The sequence below is a fragment of the Macaca thibetana genome, chromosome 2 (assembly GCF_024542745.1).
Source record: "Macaca thibetana thibetana isolate TM-01 chromosome 2, ASM2454274v1, whole genome shotgun sequence".
Lineage (NCBI taxonomy): Eukaryota > Metazoa > Chordata > Mammalia > Primates > Cercopithecidae > Macaca > Macaca thibetana.
This window is the reverse complement of record NC_065579.1, coordinates 102856567-102876566: the sequence shown is the minus strand read 5'-3', so window position 1 is coordinate 102876566 and position 20000 is coordinate 102856567. Positions and strand designations below refer to the sequence as shown.

The 20000-nt window shown below is 59.2% G+C and overlaps 1 protein-coding gene across 1 annotated transcript in view; it reads left to right on the top strand.

Moving 5' to 3' along the window:
- Positions 1 to 297: 297 nt before the first annotated feature.
- The window catches only part of COL7A1 (collagen type VII alpha 1 chain), a 32096-nt gene continuing 12393 nt past the window's right edge, over positions 298 to 20000 (top strand). Inside the window, exons 1-68 of the mRNA XM_050781043.1 lie at positions 298 to 470; positions 997 to 1177; positions 1844 to 2003; positions 2091 to 2184; positions 2277 to 2438; positions 2602 to 2765; positions 2841 to 2970; positions 3073 to 3189; positions 3292 to 3438; positions 3526 to 3642; positions 3722 to 3871; positions 3952 to 4080; positions 4701 to 4844; positions 4933 to 5058; positions 5161 to 5304; positions 5805 to 5924; positions 6054 to 6197; positions 6529 to 6654; positions 6736 to 6882; positions 7137 to 7259; positions 7597 to 7743; positions 7984 to 8118; positions 8205 to 8348; positions 8430 to 8566; positions 8854 to 8980; positions 9065 to 9211; positions 9297 to 9469; positions 9884 to 9919; positions 10003 to 10029; positions 10126 to 10170; positions 10242 to 10304; positions 10745 to 10825; positions 10915 to 10950; positions 11091 to 11126; positions 11304 to 11375; positions 11484 to 11561; positions 11798 to 11824; positions 11906 to 11959; positions 12080 to 12142; positions 12245 to 12304; positions 12432 to 12467; positions 12686 to 12730; positions 12808 to 12843; positions 13198 to 13242; positions 13338 to 13373; positions 13493 to 13528; positions 13903 to 13935; positions 14086 to 14139; positions 14521 to 14580; positions 14670 to 14705; positions 14813 to 14893; positions 14995 to 15030; positions 15226 to 15270; positions 15500 to 15571; positions 15808 to 15852; positions 16095 to 16121; positions 16339 to 16368; positions 16485 to 16565; positions 16637 to 16672; positions 16748 to 16783; positions 16875 to 16955; positions 17198 to 17233; positions 17658 to 17720; positions 17808 to 17852; positions 19455 to 19490; positions 19563 to 19598; positions 19716 to 19811; positions 19930 to 19965. Of these exons, the coding sequence (XP_050637000.1) occupies positions 386 to 470; positions 997 to 1177; positions 1844 to 2003; positions 2091 to 2184; positions 2277 to 2438; positions 2602 to 2765; positions 2841 to 2970; positions 3073 to 3189; positions 3292 to 3438; positions 3526 to 3642; positions 3722 to 3871; positions 3952 to 4080; positions 4701 to 4844; positions 4933 to 5058; positions 5161 to 5304; positions 5805 to 5924; positions 6054 to 6197; positions 6529 to 6654; positions 6736 to 6882; positions 7137 to 7259; positions 7597 to 7743; positions 7984 to 8118; positions 8205 to 8348; positions 8430 to 8566; positions 8854 to 8980; positions 9065 to 9211; positions 9297 to 9469; positions 9884 to 9919; positions 10003 to 10029; positions 10126 to 10170; positions 10242 to 10304; positions 10745 to 10825; positions 10915 to 10950; positions 11091 to 11126; positions 11304 to 11375; positions 11484 to 11561; positions 11798 to 11824; positions 11906 to 11959; positions 12080 to 12142; positions 12245 to 12304; positions 12432 to 12467; positions 12686 to 12730; positions 12808 to 12843; positions 13198 to 13242; positions 13338 to 13373; positions 13493 to 13528; positions 13903 to 13935; positions 14086 to 14139; positions 14521 to 14580; positions 14670 to 14705; positions 14813 to 14893; positions 14995 to 15030; positions 15226 to 15270; positions 15500 to 15571; positions 15808 to 15852; positions 16095 to 16121; positions 16339 to 16368; positions 16485 to 16565; positions 16637 to 16672; positions 16748 to 16783; positions 16875 to 16955; positions 17198 to 17233; positions 17658 to 17720; positions 17808 to 17852; positions 19455 to 19490; positions 19563 to 19598; positions 19716 to 19811; positions 19930 to 19965 (5733 nt within the window). The 5' untranslated portion in view covers positions 298 to 385. The remainder of the gene's footprint in view (positions 471 to 996; positions 1178 to 1843; positions 2004 to 2090; positions 2185 to 2276; positions 2439 to 2601; positions 2766 to 2840; positions 2971 to 3072; positions 3190 to 3291; positions 3439 to 3525; positions 3643 to 3721; positions 3872 to 3951; positions 4081 to 4700; positions 4845 to 4932; positions 5059 to 5160; positions 5305 to 5804; positions 5925 to 6053; positions 6198 to 6528; positions 6655 to 6735; positions 6883 to 7136; positions 7260 to 7596; positions 7744 to 7983; positions 8119 to 8204; positions 8349 to 8429; positions 8567 to 8853; positions 8981 to 9064; positions 9212 to 9296; positions 9470 to 9883; positions 9920 to 10002; positions 10030 to 10125; positions 10171 to 10241; positions 10305 to 10744; positions 10826 to 10914; positions 10951 to 11090; positions 11127 to 11303; positions 11376 to 11483; positions 11562 to 11797; positions 11825 to 11905; positions 11960 to 12079; positions 12143 to 12244; positions 12305 to 12431; positions 12468 to 12685; positions 12731 to 12807; positions 12844 to 13197; positions 13243 to 13337; positions 13374 to 13492; positions 13529 to 13902; positions 13936 to 14085; positions 14140 to 14520; positions 14581 to 14669; positions 14706 to 14812; positions 14894 to 14994; positions 15031 to 15225; positions 15271 to 15499; positions 15572 to 15807; positions 15853 to 16094; positions 16122 to 16338; positions 16369 to 16484; positions 16566 to 16636; positions 16673 to 16747; positions 16784 to 16874; positions 16956 to 17197; positions 17234 to 17657; positions 17721 to 17807; positions 17853 to 19454; positions 19491 to 19562; positions 19599 to 19715; positions 19812 to 19929; positions 19966 to 20000) is intronic.

The following is a 20000-nucleotide window of genomic DNA, read 5'->3' as shown; positions in this document are numbered from 1 at the left end:
GTGACCTTAGATGGAGTTAGGGGTACTCCCTCAGCATCTGTCCATGGAGAACCTTCTGGGAAATTCCCAGAAGCCAAGGGGGGTCGGTGGGTTTATAGTTAAGTGCGTCATATCGTTTGTCTGGGGGAGGGGTGGTGGGGGCGGCGACCTCTCAGGGATGTGGGTGAGGGCGGGTGCCTGGGTCCCCGCCTGCCGCTCCGCCCCCCGAGATCAGGGACTTTTCTCTGCTCTGCCCGCGGGACTGCAGCGGCGGCGGCGGGAGCGGGCGGACGCGCAGGCAAGACCAGGACTCGGGCTGGAGGGGCGCTGGGCTCGGACCCGCCAAGGCCGCAGGGGAGCAAGGGGCAGAGGCGGGGGTCCTAGCTGACTGCTTCTACCGACTAGGATGAGGCTGCGGCTTCTGGTGGCCGCGCTCTGCGCCGGGATCCTGGCAGGGGCGCCCCGAGTGCGAGCCCAGCACAGGGAGAGAGGTGGGCACCGCAAGGGAGGACCCGGCCCGGGGCACTGCACCGTGTCACCCTCCGCTCCACTCGGCCTTCATCCCCGACACCCCCCCGCCCACAACCCAGCCAACTCCGCGACTCCCCGAGGATTCCTCCTAATTCTGGGACTCCCCGAACCCTCCGCGGTCGGTGCTGGGTTCCCTAAACTGCCTCCTATCCTGTTCCGACTCAAATTCTGGCTCCCTGGATGCACGCGGGGTCCCCTGCCTTATGTCAATCCGCGCCGGCCCCTAGAGGCTGACCTCAGTCCCAAGTCCACACCCGTGCTGGCGACTCTCCCTCCCCCGCACACCCCAACCCCCCGCGGGAGTCTGCTCTGGGACCCACCCAGCTCGACTCCCTCCAAGGCCCCCAGGCTCAGGCCGACTCGGCCCTGGTTTGCATAAGATGAGGCCTACTCTCCCCACCATCCCAAGTCCCAGCGAGGCCACCGTGCGGGGAGGCGGGTGGTTGGCCTCCCAGAAGAGGCCCTGATCTCTTCTGCCCGCCCCAGTGACCTGCACGCGCCTTTACGCCGCTGACATTGTGTTCTTACTGGATGGCTCCTCATCCATTGGCCGCAGCAATTTCCGCGAGGTCCGCAGCTTTCTCGAAGGGCTGGTGCTGCCTTTCTCTGGAGCAGCCAGTGCACAGGGTGTGCGCTTTGCCACAGTGCAGTACAGTGATGACCCACGGTGAGTAGCGGCCCTAGGGGCTGGGGACCCCGGGATCCCACCAAGACCCCTTCCCCAGGAAGGGAGGAGACCCCGGAAACCTCAGACCGGGTCTTTCCGGAAACAAGTTTTGGGGAACCTAGAGACCCCCTAGCCAGGACCTCCTCTGGAGACAGAGATAAGGATTCCCTAGGTAGAACCTTCATGCCCTGAAGCACCTCCAGGCTATTGCAAGACAGGAAGGTGCAAGACAGGCTGTGTTTTCTGAGCTGGAGATGGGGAGCCCAGGAGGGGCCCCCCATGCCTGTTGGACTCTTCATGTTCTAGCCCCTTAACCCCTGCAGCCGTTCACCAGAGGTGCTCCATCTGGCCAGCATCCACTTTCCTACATCTGGACCCCTTCTCCTGCAATTATTTAATTAAGCAGCATCTTGTTTCCCACAGACTGTGAGCCCCTAAGGGCTCCTTCAGGCCTGCCCAGGCCCAGCTGCAGATGGTGCACAAAGGAGCCCCTGGGGAGTTTGTTAACCTGGGGGTTCCAGAGGAAAGTGGATGTGGAGAATCACAGAATGAAGGGACCTCTCAAGAGAGCCTGATACCCATAACCCTCACCCTAGAGGCCTCCTCAAGGCCAGGGCCAGAAGAGATCCTGAGTCCTAGCCTGTTGCCACCCCTACCCTCCAACAGGACAGAGTTCAGCCTGGATGCACTTGGCTCTGGGGGTGATGTGATCCGCGCCATCCGTGAGCTCAGCTACAAAGGGGGCAACACTCGCACAGGGGCTGCAATTCTCCATGTGGCTGACCGTGTCTTCCTGCCCCAGCTGGCCCGACCTGGTGTCCCCAAGGTGATCCTTACCCCTTCCATGCCTCCCAAGATGACCCCAAATTAAGTGTTCAGAGGAGCCGTGATTTGACCCCTGCACCTGTCCCAGGTCTGCATCCTGATCACAGATGGGAAGTCCCAGGACCTGGTGGACACAGCTGCCCAAAAGCTGAAGGGGCAGGGGGTCAAGCTGTTTGCTGTGGGTAAGGACCGAGCAGGGATGACAGGTCAGCTGGGGAGTGGGAGCGGTCAGAGAGCATGTGGGTGACTGAGTCCTGACTGGTTGTCACTTCAGGGATCAAGAATGCCGACCCTGAGGAGCTGAAGCGAGTTGCCTCACAGCCCACCAGTGAGTTCTTCTTCTTCGTCAATGACTTCAGCATCTTGAGGACACTACTCCCCCTCGTTTCCCGGAGAGTGTGCACAACTGCTGGTGGCATGCCTGTGACCCGGCCTCGTGAGTTCCTGCCTACATGGTGTGCCCCGACCTAGACCCTGGACCCCAACCCCCACTTGGGAGTGCTGATTCCATCCTATGTGCTCCTGACCCTAACCCCAACTCTGCACCACACATGCCCACCCCAATCCTCCTGCCTGATGCCCTGATCCCCCATTCCCAGTGGATGACTCAACCTCTGCTCCACGAGACCTGGTGCTGTCTGAGCCAAGCAGCCAATCCTTGAGAGTACAGTGGACAGCGGCCAGTGGCCCTGTGACTGGCTACAAGGTCCAGTATACTCCTCTGACGGGGCTGGGACAGCCACTGCCGAGCGAGCGGCAGGAGGTAGGATGTCAGGAGTGATAAGTGGTGGCTGGGGACTTGGCTGGGCAAGATAAAGTGACCTCTGGCCCTGGGCAGGTGAACATCCCAGCTGGTGAGACCAGCGTGTGGCTGCAGGGTCTCCGGCCACTGACTGAGTACCAAGTGACTGTGGTTGCCCTCTACGCCAACAGCATCGGGGAGGCAGTGAGCGGGACAGCTCGGACCAGTGAGCAATTCTGCCAGCCTCTGACCCCATTCACCTAACTCCCCACCCCAGTACCCCCTCCCACTCCTGACTCCATGAATCCCTGGTGGGACTCTCCCCCAGCTGCCCTGGAGGGGCCGGAACTGACCATCCAGAATACCACAGCCCACAGCCTCCTGGTGGCCTGGCGGAGTGTGTCAGGTGCCACTGGCTACCGTGTGACATGGCGGGTCCTCAGTGGTGAGTGAGAGATGTGGGCTGAGGGGAGTCCCTGCACCTCAGATAAAACTGTAGAGTCCTGTGTCTGCAAGGCTCACTGGCCTTTTGGTGCCCCCCATGCAGGTGGGCCCACACAGCAGCAGGAGCTGGGCCCTGGGCAAGGTTCAGTGTTGCTGCATGACTTGGAGCCTGGCACAGACTATGAGGTGACCATAAGCACCCTGTTTGGCCATAGCGTGGGGCCCACCGCTTCCCTGACGGCTCGCACTGGTGAGAAGGCTGGGCACTTTCGTCAGGCTGGGATGGGCAGGCAGGGCAAGGACCGGAGGCCACTGACATCCCATGTGCCCTGGGCAGACACTTCTGTTGAGCAGACCCTACGCCCGGTCATCCTGGGCCCCACATCCATCCTCCTTTCCTGGAACTTGGTGCCTGAGGCCCGTGGCTACCGGTTGGAATGGCGGCGTGAGACTGGTCAGTGTGGGGGAAGGGACGGACAGGCAAGGGTCAGGCCAGGCATGGCGTCAGCTGGCCTGACCCTGTCATCTTGCAGGCTTGGAGCCACCACAGAAGGTGGTGCTGCCCTCTGATGTGACCCGCTACCAGTTGGATGGGCTGCAGCCGGGCACAGAGTACCGCCTCACACTCTACACTCTGCTGGAGGGCCGCGAGGTGGCCACCCCTGCAACTGTGGTTCCCACTGGTGAGGGCTCTGTGGGCTGGGCCAGTGAGTGGGGGAGGTGTCGGAGCCCCAGGCTGCCTCTATGCTGTGCTCTCCAACAGGACCAGAGCTGCCTGTGGGCCCTGTGATGGACCTGCAAGCCACCGAGCTGCCCGGGCAGCGGGTGCGAGTGTCCTGGAGCCCAGTCCCTGGTGCCACCCAGTACCGCATCATTGTGCGTAGCACCCAGGGTAAGGTGGACACAACCAGCACCCCCACCACACACACTGAAGTTCCAGCCTCTCCTTCCACACCTGGGTCCCTATAGTCTCCTCCCTGTCTCCTTATCCATCTGCTTCCCAGGATGGCACTGAGCCCTGAAGTGTCACAGGGTGTGTCTGCCCCTACCCTGCCCCAGCCGATCTCCTCCCTGCCCCACACCCCTGTCCATGGCTTGCGACTCTGCACAGCCACAAACTCAGTCACCTGCCTTTCTGTGACCCTAGTGGTGACCACTGTACACCAACCTCTCATTGCACGTCCCCATCCAGCACCGACTTCTGCCATCCCACGTCAGTGTCTATCAACAGCTCATCAGTTCTCACTGCAGTCCACTGGCTCCTGTCATCCTACATGCCAGCATCCCACGGACCCCTGTCCTCCAGTGTCCCTGACCATCACTGGCCCCTTTCATCCTATGTCCTTGTCTTGCATTCACTTTTTTCAACCATATCCCATCTCTCTGGTCCCCACCACCCCACATCCCCACCTCCATGGCCCTTCTCGCTGTGTGTCCCTGTCCATCACTGCCATCGTCCCACGTCGCTGTCTCTTTTTGACCCCTGCCCACCTACGCTGACTTCTCTCTTAGGGGTTGAGCGGATCCTGATGCTTCCCGGGAGTCAGACAGCGTTCGACTTGGATGACGTTCAGGCTGGGCTTAGCTACACTGTGCGGGTGTCTGCTCGAGTGGGTTCCCGTGAGGGCAGTGCCAGTGTCCTCACTGTCCGCCGGGGTAAGCACTACAGGAAGCTTGTGGAGGACAGCTGTCTGCCTCACTCTGGTCCTGGTTCTGACCTCTGACCTCTGTGTTTAACCCCTAGAGCCGGAAACCCCACTTGCTGTTCCAGGGCTGCGGGTTGTGGTGTCAGATGCTACGAGAGTGAGGGTGGCCTGGGGACCCGTCCCTCGAGCCAGTGGATTTCGGATTAGCTGGAGCACAGGCAGTGGTCAGTGTGGGGTGTGTGGGGGGACTGCTGAAGGGACCAATGAGGGTATGGGGGCCGGAGGGGACAGGCAGGAGCCATGCCAGCATTTCCCTCTGACCTCAGGTCCAGAGTCCAGCCAGACACTGCCCCCAGACTCTACTGTCACAGACATCACAGGGCTGCAGCCTGGAACCGCCTACCAGGTGGCTGTGTCTGTACTTCGAGGGAGAGAGGAGGGCCCTGCTGCGGTCATCGTGGCTCGAACAGGTCAGGGCCTACCCCTGTCCCTTGACTCTCTGCCTCCATTGCTCTTTCAGACCCACATGCCTTCCCTTGCAGACCCTTGCTACTCCCCAGAACTCCTGCCTCCCCCTTCAGATTCCTACTCCCTCCTCCCTCAGAGACTCTGCTTCCCCTTCAGTTTCAGCTGTCTCCCCTTAAGCCCTTCCCATCTTCAGATTCCCCCGCTTCTCCCCTAAGACTCCCACAATCTTTGCCCTCAAATTTCCACCACCTCAGCCCTCAGACCCCCACCCCTTTTTTGCTGGACCCAAATCTCCTCTGAGATTTACACTTTCTCCTCCATCAGACCCCCTCACTGCCTCCTAAAACCTCCATCTCCCCACTTCTCCACTGGACCTATTCACCATCTCCTCTATCAGATCCCTGTCTTCTGTTAGACTCTCATCGCCTTCCACTATCAGTATCAGATAGCCCCACTCCTTCCTGCCTGCTCCAACAGACTCCCCATTGCCTCTCCCCACTAGACCCACTGGGCCCAGTGAGGACCGTCCATGTGACTCAGGCCAGCAGCTCATCTGTCACCATTACCTGGACCAGGGTTCCTGGCGCCACAGGATACAGGGTTTCCTGGCACTCAGCCCACGGTGGGGACTGGGGTTTGGGAGGGGGCAGGTCAGGGTGGAATGGGGGCTGGGGGTTTATTGGGGGTCCAAGTGGGGCTCTGGGGGACAGAGTTTGACTAGCCCTGGAGTTGCCTCCATCCCTGCTCCTAGGCCCAGAGAAATCCCAGTTGGTTTCTGGGGAGGCCACAGTGGCTGAGCTGGACGGGCTGGAGCCAGATACTGAGTATACGGTGCATGTAAGGGCCCATGTGGCTGGTGTGGATGGGCCCCCTGCCTCTGTGGTTGTCAGGACTGGTGAGTGGACCCTGACCAGCTGCTAGCCACACTGAAATAGCTACCCTGCCCTGCTGTGTATTCCTGATTGCCCAGCTGCCTCCACGCCCCTGCTTAGTGACTGTCCTGTCCACACTGACCCACCCCGCACTGATTAAGTGTCCACCCACGGTGACTTCCTGGTGGCCCCACACTGCCCACCCCAAGGCACTGACCTCCTCCTTCTCAGGGCTGCCTACAGTGACCTGTCCATACTAACCTCACACTGACTTTCAGATTACCCCCGTGTCAACCATGCCTGCACTACCACTCTGTTCTCTGCCAGACCCCTTTACCTTGCCTCTGTCCCCAGCCCCTGAGCCTGTGGGCCGTGTGTCAAGGCTGCAAATCCTCAATGCTTCCAGCGACGTTCTGCGGATCACCTGGGTAGGGGTCACTGGGGCCACAGCTTACAGACTGGCCTGGGGCCGGAGTGAAGGTATGGCTCCCTGATGCCACCCCTATCCTTCCTGGCTGGGACTGCCCACCCCTAACCATTGCTCTATGCCCACCTGGCCAGGTGGCCCCATGAGACACCAGATACTCCCAGGAAACACAGACTCTGCAGAGATCCGGGGTCTCGAAGGTGGAGTCAGCTACTCAGTGCGAGTGACTGCACTTGTCGGGGACCGCGAGGGCACACCTGTCTCCATTGTCGTCACCACGCGTAGGCAGAGCATGAGCTGGAGAGCCTCGGGATGGGTGGTGTGGATGGTTTGGGGATCGGGGCTTGTGCTCCAGATTGGAGAAAGGACCAGGATTGGTAGTGAGCCTTTGGGGGTGGGGTCTGAGAGGAGGGAAGGTGAAGCCCGGGATAGGCAGAGGGGCTGGCTGGGTGGGGTGCGTGTGCCAGGGTGGGCCTGGGATTGGCACAAGGGCCATTGGGGCAGAGCCTCCCTGATTCCTGAGCTTTCTCTCCAGCGCCTGAGGCTCCACCAGCCCTGGGGACGCTTCATGTGGTACAGCGCGGGGAGCACTCGCTGAGGCTGCGCTGGGAGCCGGTGCCCGGAGTGCAGGGCTTCCTTCTGCGCTGGCAACCAGAGGGTGAGGGGTGTCCCTGGGAGGGGGTTAGGAACCAATGGGGGCAAAGCTGTGACAGATGCTGCAAGGTAGGTGAGGACAGTGACAGTGAGTGGGGTCTGTCATTGGGGGTCTGCGAGATCAGTGACAGTAGGTAAGATCAGTCAATGAAGTGGGCAGGATCAATGAGTTCATGGAGGGTCAGTCTGGCAAGGTCCATAAAGTGGGCAGAGTCAGTGAGGATAAGGAAGTCAGGAGGGTGGACCCAGTTAACAGAGCCAGTGAGGTGGGCGGGCCCTTTAATGCCTCCAGGTGTCACTCTCCCACATGCTCTTGGCCCCCACCCTCACGCCTGCCCCAGGTGGCCAAGAACAGTCCCGGGTCCTGGGGCCCGAGCTCAACAGCTATCACCTGGACGGGTTGGAGCCAGCCACACAGTACCGCGTGAGGCTGAGTGTCCTAGGGCCGGCTGGAGAAGGGCCCTCTGCAGACGTGACTGTGCGCACTGGTAAGCCTGCCTCACCTTGGCGTGCTCCTCCCCTACTGATGACCCACCCTGGCTTCCTGCACCCCGATTCTGAGTGACTCCTCCTGTACCCCCACCCCTCACCCTCTGACCCTGGGTGACCCCAGCATGACCTCTCATGACGCTTCAATAAGACAAACCCGACCCAGGATCTCAGATCTCTCTCCCCTCTGGGTTCTCAGGACTCAACCTCTGATCCTCGATCTTTCATTCCTCCTTCAGAGTCACCTCGTGTTCCAAGCACTGAACTACGTGTGGTGGACACCTCGATCGACTCGGTGACTTTGGCCTGGACCCCAGTGTCCAGGGCATCCAGCTACATCCTATCCTGGCGGCCACTCAGAGGCCCTGGCCAGGGTGAGGGGGAGGCCAGGGTTGGGGTGGGCTGGCAGTTGGGGTTCTGTGGAGACTGATTTTTAATCAAGTTCTCTCTCCTGCATAAGTGCCTGGGGCCCCGCAGACACTTCCAGGGATCTCAAGCTCCCAGCGGGTGACAGGGCTAGAGCCTGGCGTCTCTTACATATTCTCCCTGACGCCTGTCCTGGATGGCGTGCAGGGTCCTGAGGCATCCATCACACAGGCGCCAGGTATGGTGGGCATAGTGGGAAGGGCAGAAAGGTGTGTCTGGGTGGGCTGCTCGCTTCAGTAACTTGTTCCCCTTCCTGCAGTGTGTCCCCGTGGCCTGGCGGATGTGGTGTTCCTACCACACGCCACTCAAGACAATGCTCACCGTGCGGAGGCTACGAGGCGGGTCCTGGAGCGTCTGGTGTTGGCACTTGGGCCTCTTGGGCCACAGGCGGTTCAGGTTTGGTCCTGGGGCAACCAGATTCTTACCTCTCCCTGTGGCCCCCCACCCAGGCTCCATGCCAGTTACCATCTCCTGACCACCCAACAGGTTCAGTCATTCTCCCAGCTCTCCCACAGGCTCCAGATCTCACCTGCTGCCTGGCTTCCTATCCTGCCGTCACTGCTGACTCCCTAATAGATAGTCAGGCTTTGGTCACATACAGCCTGATGTGTTTCTCCAGGCTCTGTGCACCCCCATCCCTGCTCTATCATCCTCCTTAGGCTCTGTGTCTCCCTCCACCCCAGGTTGGCCTGCTGTCTTACAGTCACCGGCCCTCCCCACTGTTCCCCCTGAATGGCTCCTATGACCTTGGCATTATCTTGCAAAGGATCCGTGACATGCCCTACATGGACCCAAGTGGGAACAACCTGGGTGAGGACTGCAGCAGGCATGGACTCTTGGGGCTATCCACTGGGAACTTGGTGCCCCAGGGTTCTGACATGTCCTTCCTTCCAGGCACAGCCGTGGTCACAGCTCACAGATATGTGTTGGCACCAGATGCTCCTGGGCGCCGCCAGCACGTGCCAGGGGTGATGGTTCTGCTAGTGGATGAACCCTTGAGAGGTGACATATTCAGCCCCATCCGTGAGGCCCAGGCTGCTGGTAAGGAGTAGGCTGATGGGGAAGGGGTCTGGGAATAGGGGTGGCCCTGACAGGGCTATCAAGCAGCCACTGGACCCCACCTTAGGGCTTAAAGTGGTGATGTTGGGAATGGCTGGAGCGGACCCAGAGCAGCTGCGTCGCTTGGTGCCGGGCATGGACTCTGTCCAGACCTTTTTCGCCGTGGATGATGGGCCAAGCCTGGACCGGGCAGTCAGTGGTCTGGCCGCAGCCCTGTGTCAGGCATCCTTCACTACTCAGGTTTGGAAGAGGCCTCTGGGGGACTGGGTGGTAGAAAATAAGGGATCTGGCCGGGCGCGGTGGCTCAAGCCTGTAATCCCAGCACTTTGGGAGGCTGAGACGGGCGGATCACGAGGTCGGGAGATTGAGACCATCCTGTCTAACACGGTGAAACCCCGTCTCTACTAAAAATACAAAAAACTAGCCGGGCGTAGTGGCGGGCGCCTGTATCCCAGCTACTCGGGAGGCTGAGGCAGGAGAATGGCGAGAACCCGGGAGGCGGAGCTTGCAGTGAGCCGAGATCGCGCCACCGCACTCCAGCCTGGGTGACTGAGCAAGACTCCGTCTCAAAAAAAAAAAAAAAAAAAAAGAAAATAAGGGATCTGGGGGTTCTTGGTAGAAATGTTCAACCTCAAAGAGACCCTATGTCCACAGCCCCGGCCAGAACCCTGCCCAGTATATTGTCCAAAGGTAAGAGTCCTGTGACGAGAGGTGGGCAGAAGCTGCACCTGGGGCTAGCCACTCTGACCCACATCTGACATGTCTTTCCCCAGGGCCAGAAGGGGGAACCTGGAGAAATGGTGAGTGCCCCTGTAGGGCGGGGAATAGAGAGTGGGTTGGGTGTCAGTGGGGCAGGGGAGGTTGGCAGCACAGGTCTCACTGATCACCCTTCCTAGGGCCTGAGAGGACAAGTTGGGCCTCCTGGCAACCCTGGCCTCCCGGTGAGTGGCCCCCACATCTGTCCCTGCACCCTGACTGGCTTATCACCACCTAACCTGCTCTCTTCTCTCAGGGCAGGACTGGTGCTCCTGGCCCCCAGGGGCCCCCTGGAAGTGCCATTGCTAAGGGCGAAAGGGTGAGTGTGGGGACCATCGAGGTTTCTCTGAGGCACTCCTCAAAGCTTTCTCAGGGTTTTTACAAGAGGGAAGGAATAAGCAGAGTTAGAATCATCGGAAATTCCTAGAAGCCCAGCTGGAGGTTATAAACCACCGCAGAGACTTTAGGGGACACTCTGAAGTAGAAGGGCCAGTGGGGCTTCTAGCCCCTCTGCAGAGCCTGAGCAGCAGCTCTAAGTCCCAGAGGCAGGGAAGCCCTCTGCCTTGTCACTGCCCTTGTGCCTGGAATTGGACTCCGTGCAGCTCTGAGGGGCCACTTCTCTGCCTCACTGTTCCACCCCCAATAATACCTGGGGGCCAGTGAGGTAGGGGACCCCTTGTTGATGGGGTGAGGCCCCTCCAGCAAACCAGGGGCCTTGGGGCAGGGTCCCTTCCTGCCCTGACCTCTTCACCTCCTCAGGGCTTCCCTGGAGCAGATGGGCGTCCAGGCAGCCCTGGCCGCCCCGGGACTCCTGGGACCCCTGGAGCCCCTGGCCTAAAGGTGAGCAAGCCTTGCCCTGCGGGTCAGGGTGGGCGCTGCCTGAGTGGGTGGGTGGCTCCGACTGTTCTGCCTCTGGCCTCCATTTGCAGGGCTCTCCAGGGTTGCCTGGCCCTCGTGGGGAACCGGTAAGGCGCCCTCCCTTCTTTGCTCTCCAAGTGTCTTCCCAGGGCTCTTCCACAGGGCGGGAGCCTGGGGTGGTGGGTCAGTGCCCACGCTGACACTCGCCTGAGCCCAAGCACCACCCTCTGCTCTGTTTGGTCCTCAGGGAGAGCAAGGACCTCGAGGCCCAAAGGGGGAGCCGGTAGGTGAAGGGGGAAGGGAGGCGGCCGGGATGTCCCAGGGAGGAGCAGGACTGCCCCACGCCAGACCCTGTGCAGGGCCTAAGGCGCGAATAGGAATAGCTGGACGTGTCTAGGGGCTTATTCCAGCTCAAGGCCCCCATATCCTGAATCCTGCCCACTGCTCTCTGTCCCTACAGGGGGCTCCCGGACAAATCACTGGAGGCGAAGGACCTGGGCTTCCTGGGCGGAAAGGGGACCCTGGACCATCGGTAAGTCCAGAGTATGTGGTGGCGAGTGATGGGTAGTGGGGGGACTGACAAGAGCGGGTGAGAGGAGGGTCTATGGGGTTGCACCTTATACTTTGTCTCCTCCATCAGGGCCCCCCTGGACCTCGTGGACCACTGGGGGACCCAGGACCCCGTGGCCCCCCAGGGCTTCCTGGAACAGCCATGAAGGTGACAACCTCATGAGTGCCATGTGATGCAGAGACCTGGTGACCCCATTTGAACCCACATAACCCCTACCAGTTCCTCTGGCTCTTGTGACCCTCTGATCACCCCCATCCTCACCATGATGCCTCAGTTCTCCCAAGATCCTTGTAATCCAATTGGACCCCATGACCCTCATCCCTCCTAGTATCTTTGGGAGTGAGGTGTGGCCCAGGGTCATGGGGTCATCATCTGTTTTCTAGGGTGACAAAGGTGATCGTGGGGAGCGGGTAAGTGAGGGACAGGTTGTGCTGGGGGTGGCTTGGAGTCTGATTCCCCTGTTCATTCCGTGACCTGCTGTTCTCTTCCAGGGTCCCCCTGGACCAGGTGAAGGTAGCATTGCTCCCGGGGAGCCTGGGCTGCCGGTGAGTGGGCCTTGAGGCTCTGCTGGGGGCCCTGCTCAGGGCTGTGGGTCTCTCCTGGGGCAGTGGTTGGGTGCTGGGCTTCATAGTTCTTTGCTCACATTTTTACTCATTTCCTCCTAGGGTCTTCCCGGAAGCCCTGGACCCCAAGGCCCCGTTGGCCCCCCTGGAGAGAAAGGAGAAAAAGTAGGGAGCCTGACTTGATGATATCCCAGTTCTGGGGTGGGAGGCTGGGTGCTAGGGGCAGGGCCTCCCTTCGGTCTTCCCACCCGCGCGTTTCTCCTTCAGGGTGACTCTGAGGATGGAGCTCCAGGCCTCCCAGGACAACCTGGGTCTCCGGGTGAGCAAGTGAGTGGAGGGGCCAGGGGTTCTGAATGTGGTGGGCACAGCTCCAGCCCCCACCTCAATCATCAACCACTGCTCCATCCTCATGCCCAAACGCAAATCTCTGAACCCCCAAATTCATCCCTTCCAGGGCCCACGGGGACCTCCTGGAGCTATTGGCCCCAAAGTGAGTACCAGTTGGGGGACTGAGGTGTGAGGGGTGCTACTCCGGGCTCCCCGTGGTGTTAGGGGAGGCTGGAAGATCAGGAGATAACAGTTCCCTCCAGGTCAGAGGTTGTGGTTTTGGAGGGGGTGGTTGGAGTTTGAGACCCCTTGTCTGGGGTTTGACATTCAAGCCCGCCACCAACCCTCTCTCTCTGTTGTTCTCTCATCCTCTGTCTTCAGGGTGACCGGGGCTTTCCAGGGCCCCTGGGTGAGGCTGGAGAGAAGGTAAGTGCAACCTGGGGGGCTCCAAGGGCCCTGGAGGATCTGGCCCAACTCAGCTCTGACCTCTTCTGTTCCATCAGGGCGAACGTGGACCCCCAGGCCCAGCGGGATCCCGGGTAAGCCCACTGGCTGCAATGCTCATACCAGCTGACCTGGCTGTGCCCTTTCTGGTTTTGGCTTTTTGCCCTTGACCCCCGCTGCCCCTGCTCCTCACCCCTCCTCAATGACCCCTTATCCCTGCTGATACAGGCTCTAACCATCAGCCCCAGGGACCTGGCTTTAAATCTCTGACCCTGCTGAACTGACCTTGACTTTCACTGACCTGGTCTCTGTCCTCCTGCCAAGTCTACCCCTGCCAACCTAAATCCCAATCTTCCCTGACCCCTCTCCAGCCCCCACCCCAGCCTCTAGCCCTGCCCATATCCCCCATCCCCACCCACCTGCACAGCTCTTCCCTTTCTTTCCTCCAGGGGCTGCCAGGGGTTGCTGGACGTCCTGGAGCAGAGGGTCCTGAAGTGAGTCTGTGACTGTGGTGGGACCACGAGTGGGACTTTTGTGTGTCCCTCCCCTTTCCTTTCCCCTCCTGGACTCCCACTTTCTCTACATTCAGGGGCCACCAGGACCCACCGGCCGCCAAGGAGAGAAGGTGGGTCCTCGACTGGGGGTGTTACTATCTGGTACTAGGGGTGTGGCAGGTGGGACACTGGGATTTGGGGCTCCAAGGTGACTCCCTGACCTGTCCCTGCTCCTATCCTCTCTCCACAGGGGGAGCCTGGTCGTCCTGGGGACCCTGCAGTGGTGGTGAGTGATGAGAGGATGGGGCTCTGAGCACAGCACAGCCCTTGAGCAGTGATCCTCCTATAGAACACTATCTGGGCTGTGATTCCACAGTGCTGGGCCCGTGAGCAGTCTCAGAGCTCTGTGGCTCACCTGCTAGAACCTGCCTCCAGACTCCTGGCTGTGATCCTGTGACCCCATGACCGCCATGCAGGTCATGAGCTCTTTGTGTCAGTCCATTTCGTATAACCCCTTCCCTGCTATCGGCGGTGACCCTGTGACTTCTGGGTGGAGACTGAGCTGTATGACTTCGAATTCCGTGTGACCTCCATTCCAATGAAGACTGGTCATACAACCCCAAGGCAGGGCCAAGCTGTATCTGTCCTGTTTGTTTTCAGGGACCTGCTGTTGCTGGACCCAAAGGAGAAAAGGTAAGCCTGGTATGGGGCAAGGGGAGGTTTCTACAGAGTTGAGGTCTAGGTCATAGGGCCTATGTATGGGACTTGAGGGTCATAGGACTTGCTAGGTCAGGGGGTTAACTGGAGCCTGGGACTAGCACTGATGGTCTTTGTCACCTCCAGGGAGATGTGGGGCCTGCTGGGCCCAGAGGAGCTACTGGAGTCCAAGGGGAACGGGTAAGTGAAGGGAAGTGGTTTTTTTTGGGTTTTTTTTTTGTTGTTTTTTTTTTGAGACAGAGTCTCGCTCTGTTGCCCAGGCTGGAGTGCAGTGGCGGGATCTCGGCTCACTGCAAGCTCCGCCTCCCGGGTTCAAATGATTCTCCTGCCTCAGCCTCCCAAGTAGCTGGGAGTACAGGCGCCCGCCAGCATGGCCGGCTAATTTTGTAGAGACAGGGTTTCACCGTGGTCTCAATCTCCTGACCTCGTGATCCACCCGTCTCGGCCTCCCAAAGTGCTGGGATTATAGGTGTGAGCCACTGCGCCTGGCCCGTGAAGGGAAGTGTTTAGGGGGCGGTTGGTAGAGGTTGTCTTCCTGACTTCTTATCCTTCCATCCACAGGGCGCACCTGGCTTGGTTCTTCCTGGAGACCCTGGCCCCAAGGGAGACCCTGGAGACCGGGTGAATCAATGTCGGAATGGGGAGTGTGACAGAGGGAGATGAGGTGGTAGGACCCTGACTAAATCCTGTCCCCCTTCTATTCCCTTCAGGGTCCCATTGGCCTTACTGGCAGAGCAGGACCCCCAGTGAGTACCCATGACCCTGGGCAACCTCAAGGCTTCCGGGATCCCCTCCCATTGAGGACTGCCTGCTTTGAGCATCCTGCATCACCTCCCTCTTGCCTCCTCCACAGGGTGACTCAGGGCCTCCTGGAGAGAAGGGAGACCCTGGGCGGCCTGGCCCCCCAGGACCTGTTGGCCCCCGAGGACGAGATGTAAGAGGCTGGAGCCGGGGGAGTCATGGCGGGTAAGGGAGTAGGGCTGTTGCCAGCATCATGGGGTTCTTGAAACCAGGGCTGACACTCATGTTTCACAGGGTGAAGTTGGAGAGAAAGGTGACGAGGGTCCTCCGGTGAGACTTCTTCCCACTGTGGTTTCTGATCCTTTACCCTTGAACTAGGATCCCAGTGGGCTGGGGCTCCACCAGACCATCCATCCACTCCTTGCCTCCTGTCCAGCTGCTGCTCAGGCCCTTCTCTGTCCCCTTTCCCTGAGTGAGTTAGATCCTAACTCCCCTGTGCAGTATGACTTTTCTTTCTATCACCAGGGTGACCCAGGTTTGCCTGGAAAAGCAGGCGAGCGTGGCCTTCGGGTGAGTCTTGGCAGAGAGAAGTAACGGGGTGATGGGAGGTGGGCATGAAGGTGATAGGAAAGGCTGAGGGGGGCTAAGGGGTGATGGGAGGCCCTGCAGGGAGGCATGGGGTGATGGGAACCTCTGATGTGGATTTTGGAGTGATGGGGAGCCTGAGGCAGTGTAGGGGGTCACAGGGGTACCTGCAAAATACTGGGAGGGTCTGTCTCAGGCCAGCTGCTCTTCTTAGGGGGCACCTGGAGTTCGGGGGCCTGTGGGTGAGAAGGGAAACCAGGGAGATCCTGGAGCGGATGGACAAAATGTGAGTCCCAATCTATGACTCCTCACCCCAACCTTAACCCTCCAACCAGTCAATTCCCAACACCTGATCCTATCCCCAACCCCGTAATGCTAAACCCTCCCAATCTTTACTTCCTGTGACCCCTGCATCACGCCCACCTGAAGCCTACCAACATTCCCATGAGTCCCCATGGTGCTTCCAAAGCTCCCCCAAACTGCTGCCCACCTTGAGTGGTCCTGACCCCTGCCTTTCTGCAGGGCAGCCCTGGACCATCTGGATCCAAGGGTGACCGTGGGGAGCCGGTGAGTAGGGCTGGTGTCCTGGGCTCAGAAAGGATTGAGGGTCCCCTGGCACTGCTGCCAGTGTGCCTTCACACGAGGGGTCTGGAGGTCAAGGTGGGAAGCATGGATGGCCACCCATGCCTGCTGGGGGCTGGCATTGGGGTACTTCGGGGAACTTGGGGGCAGAGTTGAGCCTGGAGCAAACCAGAGCCATGGCCTGGGACCTGAGGCTTCCTGTTGACTATAATCATTTCCTTTCCCAGGGTCCCCCAGGACTCCCGGGACGGCTGGTAAGGGCTGCACTGGGTCTGGTCCTCTGTCATTGCCCTCACTTGCCCCTTTGGCTCCACGTCATGTCCCCTCGTTCCTTCCACTAATTCCCACTTCCCCCAGCTGCCCCTCTGAAACCTCCACAGATCCCTGGAGCCCCTCACAGACCCTGTATCCCCTCGCCAACCACTCTTCCCCTTGTTGAGCCATTCTTCTCACTGGCCATTCCCCCCACAGGTAGACATAGGACCTGGAGCAAGAGAGAAGGTATTAGGGTCTGTGGGTGGAGGGTAAGAAAGACCCCAGTGCCCCTCCCGGCAGGTTCTACCTTGGGCATGGCTTAGCTTCCAGGCTGTTCCTCAGCAAGCTTATCTCTGCCACAGGGAGAGCCTGGGGACCGCGGACAAGAGGGTCCTCGAGGGCCCAAGGGCGACCCTGGCCTCCCTGGAGCCCCTGGGGATAGGGTGAGTATGGCTGGTCCTGGGGGTGCAGGTGTGGGAGGGCCCACTCTGATTTCTTCCTCCCCTATCTTCAGGGCATAGATGGGCTTCGCGGGCCCCCAGGCCCACAGGTGAGTGATGCACTTTGCCCTGTCTGCCGAGTCCCCATCTTGCCCTCACCTCTTATCTGACCCTGTTCCCTCCAGGGGGACCCAGGTGTCCGAGGCCCAGCAGGAGAAAAGGTGAGAGGGTGTGGAGGTTTCTCAGGACATGAGCCTGGGTTATCAGATCCACCTCGGCCTTGGTGGCCTCTTACCACTCTATTTTCCACAGGGTGACCGGGGTCCCCCTGGGCTGGATGGCCGGAGCGGACTGGATGGGAAACCAGGAGCCTCTGGGCCCCCTGGGCTGAATGTGAGTCTAGGTAGTCCTGCCTGGTTGTCCCCTTCCCTTATCCCTTCACATGAGGGCCCTAGACCCCAGCCTCGTTGGTTGGTCTTGGCCTTGACGGGCTCTGGGGCCAGACATGTTGTCTCTGTCTTCTCCCAGAGCCCTGCCTGGGTGGGGTGCATTGTTGCCATGCAGGCCTTAGGCTTACAGGGACTAGAGCCCCTGACCCCATGACCATGATGAACTGACTTTGAGTCTCTCCTCAGGGTGCTGCAGGCAAAGCTGGGGACCCAGGGAGAGACGTAAGTGAGGGGAGATGCTGGGACAGAGGGAACTCAGGGGTTTGCATAAGCTCCGACCAGATCATCATAGTCACAGCATCAGGAGAGTGGGGGGCGTTGGTTCACCCTTGCCTTTGGGAGGGGTCTCAGTCCTCGGGAGGGGTCTCAGTCCCTGGCAGACAGGTTTTAGTAGAATCCCCCTTTCTGACCTTCTTTGCCTTGGGAGTCTTCATAGGCCCTCCAAGTTCTGGGAGTTCTTCCCTTGGGAGTATCAGCAGGGGGCCCCCCATCCATGGGGTCTGTGCCTGAGGGATCTCAATGGGACCTCCCAGTCTTGGGGGTCTGTACCCTGGAGGGAGATCTTATTGGGGTCCTCTTAGTCCATGGGGTATGCCCCAAGGAATATCTCAGAGGCCCTATAAATCTTAACAAATACTTTTTCCAGGGGCTTCCAGGCCTCCGTGGAGAACAGGGCCCCCCTGGCCCCTCTGGTTCCCCTGGATTACCGGTGAGTCCAGACTTTCATGTTACCCTATTTTCCCCCTTACTACCCTCACCTGATCCCTGACATCTGACCAGTGATCTGTTCCCACAGGGAAAGCCAGGCGAGGATGGCAAACCTGGTCTGAATGGAAAAAACGTGAGTGTGTCCAGGGCAACTGCGGCGAAACCTGCCAAGAAACGCCAGCACACCTACATAGCCAAGATCTCTAGCAACACATGAGGCACACGTGCAGACACATGCATCCTGGCCCAGACATACAGATGCATCCAGAAACATAGTTCTTTTTTTTTTTTTTTTTTTTTTGAGACGGAGTTTCGCTCTTGTTGCTCAGGTTGGAATGCAATGGCACGATCTCGGCTCACCGCAACCTCTGCCTCCTGGGTTCAAGTGATTCTCCTGCCTCAGCCTCCTGAGTAGCTGGGATTACAGGCATGCGCCACCACGCCTGGCATTTTGGGTTTTTTTGTTTTTGAGACGGAGTCTCGCTCTGTCGCCCAGGCTGGAGTGCAGTGGCCGGATCTCAGCTCACTGCAAGCTCTGCCTCCCGGGTTTACGCCATTCTCCTGCCTCAGCCTCCCGAGTAGCTGGGACTACAGGCGCCCGCCACCTCGCCCGGCTAGTTTTTTGTATTTTTTAGTAGAGACGAGGTTTCACCGTGTTAGCCAGGATGGTCTCGATCTCCTGACCTCGTGATCCATCCGTCTTGGCCTCCCAAAGTGCTGGGATTACAGGCTTAAGCCACTGCGCCCGGCCGCATTTTGTATTTTTAATAGAGACAGGGTTTCTCCATGTTGGTCAGGCTGGTCTCGAACCGACCTCAGGTGATCCGCCCGCCTCGGCCTTCCAAAGTGCTGAGTTTACAGGCGTGAGCCACCGCATCAGGCCTGGAAAAATAGTTCTATATGCACACACATGCAGCCTCACAGAAACATAGGGGTTTGGTGAATGGGCCAATTTGTGCCAGGATGGGTTGACACATGCCCAGATAATCCACAGCCATAGGCACAAGTGAAGAGCCACAGACAGGTCAACAGGCACAAGCACACTAGTGTGAAGCCACATTTGAGGCACTTAGAGACATGTTGACACCCAGACACTTCCACCCAGACTCATGTGCTCAGACATGGACCCCAGACTGCATGTGGACCTGTGTTGAGACATGGTGAGACACACATGGATGGCTCTGACCTGTGACATGTGCTACGACATGCTGGCACATGACTTTATATCGTCACCCACACGCTTATGGTCGTACACATTGAGCTACACACGAGTTGCAGACAGATGCCAAGACATAGGCCTCAAGACCCAAGGCACTGGGGGCCTTTGGAGACATGTATAAGCCCATGCCCATATGCAGACATGGGCCAAGATGTGCAAACAGACTAGGACACCCAGACCCATGGGTACATGTACTAAGACACACATGGATATGCACACACCCAGGACATGTGGACAATCACCAACCCCGAGATGCATGAATGTGGAGCTACCTCTAGAGAGCCAGAGACAGAGGACATGTGTGCAGTTGCCTGTTGGGGTGAGCAGGGCTGCACAGGCACACCCTTAGACATGCAGCAGCTCACTCGGACGGCCACAGGCCATGCTCCAAGACATACACAGCCATGGAGCTACAGGCCCAGAAATACAGTCATAGTCATCTGAAATCTGCCAAGATAGTGTCTTGCAGTCAGACACAAGTGAATGTTTGGGCTGATGTGAGTCCTCTGCCCACAGGGAGAACCTGGGGACCCTGGAGAAGACGGGAGGAAGGTAAAGTCCCCCACCTGGGGTCTCCCTGGTCTCTGCTTGGAGCCATGTCTGAAGCATCCTTGTTTTCCTTAGGGAGAGAAAGGAGATTCAGGTGCCCCTGGGAGAGAAGTGAGTGTTGGAGTTTTCTGCAACCTCTGACCCCTGACCCTGACCCTGACCCTGGGGGATATGACTCCACTCTTTTCTGAGGTCTCAGGGTCCTGATGCTGACTGCATCCCTCACAGGGTCGTGATGGCCCCAAGGGTGAGCGTGGCGTTCCTGGCATCCTTGGACCCCAGGGCCCTCCAGGCCTCCCAGGGCCAGTGGGCCCTCCTGGCCAGGTGAGTGTCCTGGGTCATTCTGGGACTTGGGAGCATTAGAAGCCATTATGTTTTCATGGATAACCCTCCCAGGAAGCCATAGGCCTGTGTGACCCCTTTGTGTTCTGCCGTATCTCAGGGTTTTCCTGGTGTTCCAGGAGGCACGGGCCCCAAAGTAAGTGTGTGGATGTTGGGTAGGGGGCGTGATGA